Source organism: Callorhinchus milii, unplaced genomic scaffold, assembly GCF_018977255.1.
Source record: "Callorhinchus milii isolate IMCB2004 unplaced genomic scaffold, IMCB_Cmil_1.0 Scaffold50, whole genome shotgun sequence".
Classification (NCBI taxonomy): domain Eukaryota; kingdom Metazoa; phylum Chordata; class Chondrichthyes; order Chimaeriformes; family Callorhinchidae; genus Callorhinchus; species Callorhinchus milii.
The window spans coordinates 141,494-152,818 of NW_024704791.1; the positions used below are offsets into that span (position 1 = coordinate 141,494).

Sequence of the window (11,325 nt, forward strand, 5' to 3'; positions counted from 1 at the left end):
CACTCTAACCACTAAGTTACAGGACTCTACAGATACAAATACAAGGTTAAGGCGAATTGTCCCTTTCGCTTTATTTATAACTCCTTTATTTTTAGTCACGAGAGATCTCCACTGTCAGGGTTTGAAATCAAGACTGTAAGATAAGAAAATAAAGCCACTCACGTGTCTGTCAACATAAAATTATATTGTTCACCTTACAAAAAAACACGGTAAGCTTATCAGAATTTAAGCTGCCTCCTTTTCTGCTCCTTTGCTGTTGTCTTCAATGTTACTGTACTAATCGGGGCATTTCATTTAACAGTGGCATACTCAATATGTCCTTTTCAGGTGGTTTCAAGGTAGAATATTAAACAGCAGTTTTCACTTGCTGGCTGGCTCTCTGTGTCTCTCCCCTGCCCGATGGACCTGGATTTCTACGCCCATAACCTCTGGAACTCTGAGAAGTGGAATGACTGTGTATTTTGCAGCGATCGCAGCAGCCGATTTGCATACATACACATCCCACAAAAGAAACACAAAGCGAATGACCAATTTAATCTGGGGGTCTGTACGTTGCCTGCAGGAGTAGATTCAGGCGTTAGAGAGCTCTCAATCTCTGGTAACAACAGTCTAACCATCAAACTCACTTGAAAAAACGTTCAAAATTCTGCGCACTAACTGTGCAAAGACTGCCTCAGGCATTTTCGCTTCCCCACCGTTTATTTTCTGCTTTTCCAAAGCATTTGCTCAGGTTTGTTGTACCTGTGACCATTACTGAGCAGTGACCTCTGATCATTAACCCTGTCATTAGCATGTAGCCCGGAGACCTTGGAAACCAATTTCAAAAAGTGCCAGAAGTTCAGAGGCTCCGTCAATGTGCCTCCCGTGAGCACTCAATCAACCATGTGGGGCTTTGCCTGAGCCTTCCACGTTGTGATGGGCCGGGTGATTCAGATGGTTCAGAAAGACAGATCAATGCAATGGATAACCTTTAATCTGCAAGACATAAATATTTTTGAAAACAGACGAGAGATGTTTCAAATTTAATGATCCAAATTCCCGTGTGTTTTTTCTTTTTTTTAAAAAAAGCACACTTTCAAAGCAAGAGTAGTTTAATTGAAGAATGATGAAACTCCAAAATGCATCCGACTGTTTTAATAAACTTGCCGTGTCTCATGTCCGGCTCTGGATTATTTGTATGTTCCCCCGCAATAGTTCCAAAAATAATATTCCTTCAAACCAGTTAATTAAAGTAACAGTGTCATAGAGTCATTGCCCGGAATCTAGAACTACTGAAATACTAAAGTTACTGTACTCCTATAGCAAGCTGTATGTGGGGTTAGTAATGTCCTTTTTATTAACTTTACACCGAACATTTATCTAAGCCCACTCCTGAGGCCTGACATTTAGCGTCTGTAATGAGGCAGGGATATCATGAGCTCCAGAATATAAATGGTGCAGTTTATTTAATAGGATTGCACCTACAGCCAGGAGAATTCAAAGGAATTGTCTGAGAGAGCAGAGAAAGCTTGGCACTAAACGGGTGGCCCAAGGAAATAATTTTAACTGTGGCACCATGACAAAACACTCTGCTTTCTCCAGTCCTGAGAAAATTGCAATGTAATTTAAGTGGATTTTGAAAGAACGGTTTTATATATATATTAAAGAGACCAGAGCTGCAAAATAGCACATCATTCTCGTGTGCGTCTGTGTGTCTGTCCTATGTGTGAATTATTTGCTATGGAGATTAATGCGATGAGCTGCATACCAGTTTATCTTTAAAAAAATATATGTCCTCGCACTTTGTAGGATTTTACCGTAGAGTGTAACAATTGTTTATTTGTAGACTAACACAGAAACCAATTTGCATGCAGCAACATCTCAAACAGCCCTGAAGTGAATGTCGTTTTTATATATATATATATATATATAAACCATCCTTCCATCCATCCCCTCTAATAAACATATAAATATATATATATATCGGGGAAATTGAAAGAGATGTGGTTAAATGGAATATTTGCTCAGAAATCAGTTTATTGAACATTATATAACATAACATAACTTGTTGGAGCAGGAGTAGGCCATTCGGCCATTCGGCCCTTCGAGCCTGCCCCGCCCTTCAATCATGGCTGATCTTCTAATCTAACTCCAGCAAATAACCTGACCCTGCCTTACCCCCATATCCCTTAATCCCTTTTGCAATAAGAAATCTATCTATCTCAGTCTTGGAGAAATTACAGGACAGAAAGAGGACATTAGCCCATCAAGCCTGTGCTACGAGGGCTCCGAGACGCTACCCCGCTTGAAGGGAGCTATGTAAACGCAAGTTGTTGTTGTTGCTGCTGGTGCCAGCTTCTCGGCCAGAGATGATGACTGTAAAAAAAGTTCGACATTGGCATTCCACGCTTTTACAGGGGCAGCTCTTAAATACATTCTCAGTGTCAAATGCTCCTTCCATCATGAAGAGTTGTGAGGCTTTGTACAGAGTTCCAGCTCACCAAAGCTACTTAACACTGCAATCTGCAAATAATTTACTCTTGTGCTATAAACCCAGTCAGCGCCTTGCCCCGTGAAGGTGGAGTCTTTGTAGATCGGAAAAGCCCAAGCAAAATTACACTTTACATTGATCCATTAAAAGTCATCTTGGATTGCGACTGAATTGTTTTCTGTTTCAGGAAAGCCATTGATTCTTAATGTACAAACTTTAATGTTTATATATAATATATAATATAGTAAAAGTAATCAGTAGCACAAGCCTATGTATGTAAGACTGAACCAAAGCTTGAGGTGAGGTGATATGTTCTGTGCTTTTGTGCTTTCAGTGTGAATTTAAGAAAAACAAACACATCGACACTTCACGGGGAAAAGCTGCTGTAACATTGCTATTTTACAACCGCATCTACTGGGTGCTTTTCTGAAAGTATTTGTCTGAACAGAATCAACAACAACAAATTGCATTTATATTCCTCAGCCACCTTGACTTGCACGTACTGTTTTGTAAATTGCTCATGACTGTGAGCAGAAAGCTGCCAACTAATAGGACACTGGTGCATATCATTGCAGTTTATACAGCTCCTCACGTCAGGAGGTCCCTATAAAGTGGAGTGACAGTGAATTCTGTAGGCACGCCGTTTTATGACACACACACTGTGGACTGTGATTGTATTAATAACAGTATGATGTGGATCAGAACGACGGTTGCATTGTAACCTTCCATCCCCTCTAATAAACAGGAATTCTACATTCTAAATATTAACCCACGAACCTTCAGATAAACCTATTGATTTAACAGCAGTTTGGTTTAGATACACAGGGAGAAAAGCCAGAGATTGCTTATGTCTTTGCGGTCAGCGGTGACGGGTAATCTTAATTCTGAATCAATGGGCTGGAATCAGTCTCTAGAGTTTAACTGTGCAAAACGCCTATCTTAAGGCATGTAACTCCTTGATGCAGGAGATAATTTAAAGGAACATCTTTTACAGAGAGAACAGATCAGGTAATAAACTGTTATCGTCTGAACACAGGAGGTGAAGTTGTTCATTAATCTCCGCGCCAATGCTTGGGAAATGCTCCTGATTAATACACAACTTTAAACGCTACTGAAATAAAGTAAATCTTGACCCAGGTGGAATTTCTAACTGTCCTGGCTGTATTTCTATCTGTTAAGAAACATCGCATTTTCAACCACCATCCCTTCCCTTTGCCCAGTACTGAACCAGATGTATTAGAAAGTACTTAAGAGAGAGATTTGAAACACAACATTGTCTAGCAGAACAAGAAAATAATGTTGTGCTTGTCCAAGTGTATAAAATGTTACATGGGATTGGAGCGGTAAATCCAGGACATTACTTTAGGGTGCGTCACGATAGCACAACAAGGGGACACAGGTTGAGAGTTGCAAAGGGCAATTTCAGGACAGATACCAGTAAGCTTTTCTTTACTCAGAGGGTAATTAAAGACTGGGACAGGTTGCCAGGAAGGGTGTCTTTGAGACTCATTTAAAAAGCAGTTTGATGATGGAATGGGTGCCTTGTACAGAGCCATTCATGTAAGATTGTCTCAAAGTGGTTAACTTATTATGCGCTCTGTGTTCATGTTAGCTTGCTTGACCCAGCCTCCAGGTCACGGCGGTCAGGAGGAGGAAGTATAAATGAGCCTCATCAGGGCAATACATCATTACGTTTCAGGGCCTCAGTGCATTGCCCTCATGTCCCCAGGTACTGAACTATTAAACAAAATTCCTGCCCATTTCAACATTGTATCTGCTGTTGATGCCTCATTAGTTCAATATGAGCGTCGTATGTAATTCAAAGTAAGGAGCATTTCTGGTTTAGAGACCTTCTGTTTCAAACCTTGTACGAGCGATGAAACAAGCGCACACATGTTCTCAATAATTGAGCACCGTTGTGCAAAAGAGCTCACTTGGTCTGAACTTTTCGCCCCCTAATTACCGTTCAGAGCATTTCAGAAGCTGAAACCGAAGAACGAGAGGAAGTTGAGATATTCTCTTACAACTTTGTCTCAGCGGAAAGTTAATAGAGCAGGTAAATGGCGGGAACGCTCTATGGCTTTGACGTGTTTTTAACCTATGTCGGATCCATGAATAAGTGCGATTTTAGCTGTGAATTTTTTACCTTCAGAGACCTCCTCCTGACATGAAAGGCGCTATATAAATGTAAATTATATTGTAAACTGTATTGCATCTTGATCATTTTTGGCTGTGCTCCAGACTGCAGAAGTTGTTATTAATTCACAACCTCTGAACACCCGAGTACTTAGACATTGAGGTGCACAGAGCCTGTGATGCCAGTGGTTAGTTCTGAGACTGAGGAGTAACACTGGAAAGAGTGTCTTCCTCAGAAAGGGAAGAAAGAAACATTTTGCATCTGTGAACAGTGCCATTGGCAGAGGCTTGGGGAACATGCTGTCTGTCTACCTGTTGCTCAAGGAAATATCATAGGAGATGGATGGAGATTCTGAGGCAATACAACGACAACGACAACTTGCATTTATATAGTGCCCTCCATGCTGTGTAGAGTCCCACAGCACAATGCTTTCTAAAGGGAATAATCCGAGAGTTCTTGCTTTGCTGGAGTAACACGAGGAGAACAGACGCCCCGGAGAGCTGGAATCTGTGTTGATTTGGCAGCACCGTAAAACAGGGAACGCTGGCAAGTCCAACCTCCGCACAACGTGGCCAGAGACACAGAGGGTGTTGCAGATCCAACAAATATAAAGAGAGGAAGGCCACAAATCCAAGCCCTGCAAACGCGATGGAGGCTTAAATGGGTCAAAACCTGTGCAATAAGTGAGGCTGAGCTGATGGTCCTGGAGAGAGGATACTGGACAGTTTCAGCCGAGGTAACGCAAACAGAAATATTCTATCTCTTCAGCGCCGGGCAATGTTTCATTGGATGATCATTATAAGGCTGCACTTTATAAAATCGTGTTCACTTGATGTTTAACATTTGGCATGACAATCCAAATAGAGGTTTCCAATGTTCTTTTTTAACCAGAATTGTTCTCTGTCAGTACATTTTGGCTTTGAAAATATGTGCTAGCGTTTTGCTAACAGACCCTTGAAGTGTTGCCTATGCGGATTCCGTATGCGTGTGGTGCAAGGTTAGAGAGAGTATTTCTGTGGCACTGTTGTTTTATTTGGCTCTTTTTCTGTCCGATTGAGTCATTACATATGGAAACAATCAAGAGCTGGAAGAGACCCATCTGCTTATACAGAAACGAAATCCATCCTTCAAACAGCGTCTGGGCTTCTTGTCTGCTGAAGCTGCTAAGTTCAGTGCTTGGTTTAGCTGCCAGATGGTTGGTGTTTTAAATCTAACAGTAACAGTTTCTCAAATTTGTTTCTCCACAAGCGTTCAACTTTCTTTTTGATTGTTACAGGACAAGTGAAAAGTAACCCACTCTCGTAGAAACTGGTCGAATCTTTCTGTGTCTTCCCGAGCTGAAACTCTTTGCGAGAGGATTCCAACCATGCTCGATTGGGTCCCAGCACCAAGGCTGCTGCTGATTCTCTTCTTAACTCAAAGCGTTGGAGAGGCTCAAAGGATAACTCAAGATGCCTTACTTATGCAGTATATTGAGCGACGCATCAATATATTGGAGGTAAGATCGCACCGTGTAAAACCAGTCTCTCCTCACTATTCCACAAGTTGCTATCTATAGCAATGGGCTATTTGTTTTTTTTCCTTTTTAAGAGTTAACAGGAAACATAGCGATGTTTTAGTATATGAACCTTCACACAAAAAAAAAAGATGGGGGAGAAATTCCACCTGGGTTTGGATTTACTTTATTCGTGTAGTGACACACAGTGTCCAGAATTTGGCAAATTGTTGAATTCAGCCTCAACTTTGAAGTTTCTCGTAACTTTGAAGTTGCTTTTCAGGAAAAAAAAACGGGCTTCAAAATTAAGGTTGCATTGAAGAATTCGACAAATTCCGGTCGCTCTGAAATGTTAAATTAATCAAGTAAATCTAGATGCCGGTGGAATTTCTCTCCCCAAGATGAATTTAGTGAAGGTGTTTATTGCACTTAAGAGAGCACAGAAAAACCACAAAGCGGCTTTGAAACTGACAGCAAATGGAAGAAAGAAGATGAAGCTATTTTTTATGATTTGTTTCCAGCTTTTCAAATGACCTCAGTTATCGGGCAAACTCAATAACATTTTGTGGTGGATGAGCTGCGTGTTTCAATGTGTACATTTAAAACACGTTCCCTTTAAGATACTGTCTGTCTGGAAGGCAGCCTTGCCTTTACTTCTCTCTCAGTGTTATGGGTGAAGTGCCTAGCAGGACTTTTCTCCTCACTTCCTCCGAGGTTTATGGCAAAAGTTAATGGAACACTAATTAGACGTCAAAAAAATTTCCCCTGACATAGACCAACAGTTCAGCTGTTTCAATAAAATGGTGCAAAAAAGCTGAGCTATTCCTGCAATAATTTGGTCACTTCAATCCACGACTGTTTGTAGGGACATTGCTGTTTGCAATTGGCTGCCGCAATTCGCCCGCAAAATACACAATCAATTCACTTTACATTGTATTCTGTGAAGCGCTTTGAGACGTCTTACAGACGTGATAAGGGGCTGTATCAAATGCAAGGATTATTATTATTATTTCACTTTAACAACAGGACCGACTGGCAAAGTGTAACCAAGACATGGTGAAGTACGTGAGAGAATTCAGGGATTTCAAGAAAGAAATCACAGTTCGGGTGGATAACATGAACAATTACAAAACTGAGTTTAAGAACGATGTGGAGAATCTGGGATCCAGAATCGAGCGGGTGGAGAGAGACATCGATTACCTAGAGACACAGCAGCCCTCCCAGCCGTGCGTAGAGATGGACGAGAAGCTGGTGGAGGAGCAGTTCAAACAAGCCGAAGAGAAGAAGAAAGCAAAGCTCAAGATGATTTCAGGTGCAATCTCTGTCTTGTGAAATGTTCTATTGTATTGTATCCCACACTATGGTCTGATTCAATCCTTGTTTCCAATTTCAACCCCACCCCTTCCCATAGCCGCTGGGTTTCAGAATGTTAATAACATTGATGTCCCCATCACTAAGTTTCCATCTGAAGAGAAAGCACAGTATTTTGCTGAAACAATACACAGCCTGTGCACATTGCCAGATTTTTGTTTTCCTGTATTTACCAGCCAGTCTGATCCAAGGTAATGACACGTGAAGCGCTGAACAACCAACTGATGGCAAATACTCAGTTGACTTTTGCCACAAACCTTTATTAATTTCCTACTGATGCATCTTTGGCAGTCGTAATGTAAATTTTACAATAATAGTCTGGGGTTCAGTACAAATGTTTTGCAGATGTAGGATAACTAGAAACAGACACTGGAAACACTCCATTTACACTATAATAGCAGGGTTAAGAATACACTTGCCATTGTAACTCTTTGTTAGAAGACAAGGGAATAAGGACCTCAAAGAGCTCTTTGGGGCATTGCTGGAATTTTACCAGATACAATCAGGAGGTTCAAGCCTCCAGCAAGCTTCCCGCTGCTTGCCTAGTTAGGACTACCCTATCCATTAGGGTGTTGGGTTCCAGTGTTATCAGAAGCCAAGTGGAGAGAATACCAATCTTCATCCACTCCCTATGTGACGTGTCACCCACCTCCAACTCCCAGTGATGAGCCAGCTAGGCTGCTGGTTCATCCAAAATACTCTGGAGTTTTGCCTGTCGCTGTGCCTGTCCAAGGCCATCACACAGAGATGAGGTGCACTCTTCCTTCACCTCAGTGGATTGCAATGAACGGCCAGTCACATCGTTGGGTGCACTTTGCTGGTAAATGCAGCTTCATAGCTCGCAAGACGCAAGAGCAGCTGTGAATGTCTTTGGGTGCAATTCAGGCCAGCAGGCAGCTCGCATCGATACAACATTGATACCCTGACCAGAAATAATAATAATAATAATAATAATAATAATCCTTGCATTTGATATAGCGCTTTTCACGTCGGGAGGACGTCCCAAAGCGCTTCACAGAACACACTGTAAAGTGAATTGACTGTATATTTGTGGGCGAACGCGGCAGCCAATTGCGCACAGCAATGTCCCACAAACAGTCGTAGATTGAAAATGACCAATTTATTATTGTTTTTGGTTTTGGAGGGATTATTATTAGGCTCTGTGTGGAGTAAGGAAACTTGCCCAAGGTTTCGCCCTCTGCCTGGAATTGAACTCAGGTCTCTCACTTGCAAAGCGAGTGCTCTAACCACTGCTCTAAATGCATAGAAAGTTCAGTGGTGTTATACCAACAGGATTCAAGGCACTTATCAAAGGCTGGAACAGTGTCTTGACAAGAGAGAGAGAAGGGGACTGAGCACGCAGTGAGTTTTATAGTGAAGGCCCTGGCAAACTCCTGCCTCATTATAATGCGTGCTGCATTGCAGTACCACTTCAATGGTTGCTCACATCTGGCTTTAATTGCAACTTGTGGAATTAAGCTGAACATTTCTCTAATGCGGTATAAAATAAAATACAAATTTCATTTTGTAAACATGCCATTACTGCTGGGTAAACAAGCTGCTATAACACTGGTTTAATAGCATTGATATATTAACAGCTATAAAAGAGGTGCATTTTAATACATTCAGTGGTAAACTCCATATCTGGGCTCCGTTCCGAAATGCATTTCTTCCTTTATCCAAAGGCTTTTGTATTATACTATTCCCTGGTGGAGAAAGCAGTGGCATTAGCGCACTCTTAATCCATTCCCTCAATTGTTCTCAAGACAGGTCTCAGACAGGTTGATTGACCCTTGTATTTTGCCTCCATACAAGTGAGAACAAAATGGCATTAACGCTTAAATACCTGATGGATTAAACTTGCCTCAAGCAGCCAGGGGAAGCTTTTAGTGTGTGACGCAGTTGCACTGCACCCTGCCACACAGCCAACAAATCTGCCAAAAGCCATCAACAACAGGTACCCACATCAGTGAATTCATGGCTAAGTTTACACCAGAGCTAACAGTGTAACACTGGAACATTTGTTCTTTTTCAAGCCTCCAGCCATGAATGTTTTTTTTTTGTCCAAAATAAAATGCCCTGTGCCACAGCAAACAGAACAGAACATTCTCTACCCCCTCCTCGCTCCCTCCCTTCCCTCCCCTCACCCTGACAATGTCCCCCCAATGCTCGGGTCCCGACCCAACTGTCCAGCGCCTTGGGACGTCCTCCCGACGTGAAAGGCGCTCTATAAATGCAATCTTGTTGTTGTTGTTGTTGAGTGGGGGGGTGGAGGGGAAGGGGGGAGGGGGGGAAATTGCTACATTGCACAACTCGATCCTCGAGATAATTGTGAAACGAGACACATTTCACCTTTTCTGTGCAATTCCCCTATTGATGAGGGTCAACGTATTTTTAGGATCGAACGTGCCAAAATGGTGATAATAGATGCCGCAAATCCCAACCCATTATTAAACCCTGTTGATTTTGAGAATTGCTGTGACGTTGCAGGCTGTTCTCATTTGATTCCCTCTTGTCGTCCTCTCTGACCTTTGCTGCAGATTGTGATATCATGCTGACCGGCATCAAGTCGCTGAAAATCGTCAAGAAAGCTGGCGACGATCAAGGCTCTTGGATCAAGGACCCGGTGAAAGACTCCCAGAGGATTTACTTCTTGAGCGGAACAGACAACAACGTTCTTTCCGAGTTCGCCAACATCAGGGCGTTTACAGACAGCGCTTACTTGCGGTCGGCACAGAACACGGTGTTGCCTTACGGCTGGCGGGGAACAGGACACACCGTGTACAACGGCTTCCTGTACTTCCACAAGAACGACACCGGGAACGAGATCATCAAGTACAACCTCCGCAACAAGACAGTCAGTGACCGCATGCTCCTGCAGGGGGCCGGGCGGGTTCCGGCTTACCAGCTCTCGCCCTACACCCTGATAGACCTGGCCGCCGACGAGCAGGGTCTGTGGGCCATCCACGGCGACGAGGACAACGGTGGCATCATCGTGGTGACCAAGATCGACCACAGCAGCCTGGCGGTGGAGCACTCCTGGGACACCGCATGCAGTAACCAAGGAGCGGAGGCCGCCTTCATGATCTGCGGGACCCTGTACGTGGTCTACAACCACGAGCACGGCGGCCGGTCGCGCATCCAGTGTATCTACGACGTCACTGACGTGGTCACCACCGACGACCTGCCCGTCCTCTACTTTCCCAAGCGCTACGGCAAACACTCCATGATCCACTACAACCACCGGGAACACCAGCTCTACTCCTGGGACGACGGTTACCAGACAATATACAAACTCATCACCAAAAAGAAGCTTGAGCATTAAACGTCTCCCCTTCCTCTCCCCCCTCTTCCCCCCCACTCTCCCCCCCCCCCCCCCCCACACTCTCTCTCTCTCTTTCTCTCATTTCACCTCTTTGCCAAAATAGCTACTCTCTTAAATTGCTCACATGCAGTTTCCAAGTTTCATACAGGACAAGTTACATTTATGTAGCGCCCCCTCCCACACACACACCACACCCACACACCCCACTCACACACCCCCCCCACACACCCCCCAAACACACACCCCACTCACACCCCCCCACCCACACCCCCCCCCACACACAACCCACCCACACCCCCACACACACCCCACTCACCCAACCCCCACACCTCCCACCCACACACACAGGTGAGGTTGGGAAGCATGTGAGTCTCGTACCATGTTACCAGCTCAATATGTATCCACACAACGCATCAGTGTTGTGCGTGGCAGGAATTCTGCCAAGACACAGATATTAAAAAGAAGTTTTTATTTTTAAAAAGTCTAAAAAAGAACATTTTTTTTCTAATTCGTTACCTTCTCTTGGC

The 11,325-nt window shown here is 43.5% G+C and overlaps 1 protein-coding gene across 2 annotated transcripts; it reads left to right on the forward strand.

Moving 5' to 3' along the window:
- The first annotated feature begins 5,291 nt into the window (after positions 1–5,291).
- On the forward strand, positions 5,292–10,826 carry olfml1 (olfactomedin-like 1). Of its 2 annotated transcripts, none has more exons than XM_007887797.2 (4): positions 5,292–5,343; positions 5,884–6,105; positions 7,129–7,414; positions 10,014–10,826. In XM_007887797.2, exons 2-4 carry the CDS (start codon positions 5,974–5,976, stop codon positions 10,796–10,798), a joined length of 1,203 nt encoding a protein of 400 aa, XP_007885988.2. In that variant the 5' UTR covers positions 5,292–5,343; positions 5,884–5,973; the 3' UTR covers positions 10,799–10,826. The 2 variants fall into 2 exon arrangements, with proteins under 2 accessions (XP_007885988.2, XP_007885987.2); XM_007887796.2 differs by lacking the exon at positions 5,292–5,343 and adding an exon at positions 5,738–5,802.
- The last annotated feature ends 499 nt before the right edge of the window (positions 10,827–11,325 follow it).

Bases quoted from the DNA above. Each gene is read 5' to 3' on its own strand.
- olfml1 (XM_007887797.2), top strand. From the start codon at position 5,974: ATGCTCGATTGGGTCCCAGCACCAAGGCTGCTGCTGATTCTCTTCTTA. The intron at 6,106-7,128 runs GTAAGATCGCAC...CTTTAACAACAG, and splicing joins GACGCATCAATATATTGGAG to GACCGACTGGCAAAGTGTAA. The intron at 7,415-10,013 runs GTGCAATCTCTG...CCTTTGCTGCAG, and splicing joins AAAGCTCAAGATGATTTCAG to ATTGTGATATCATGCTGACC.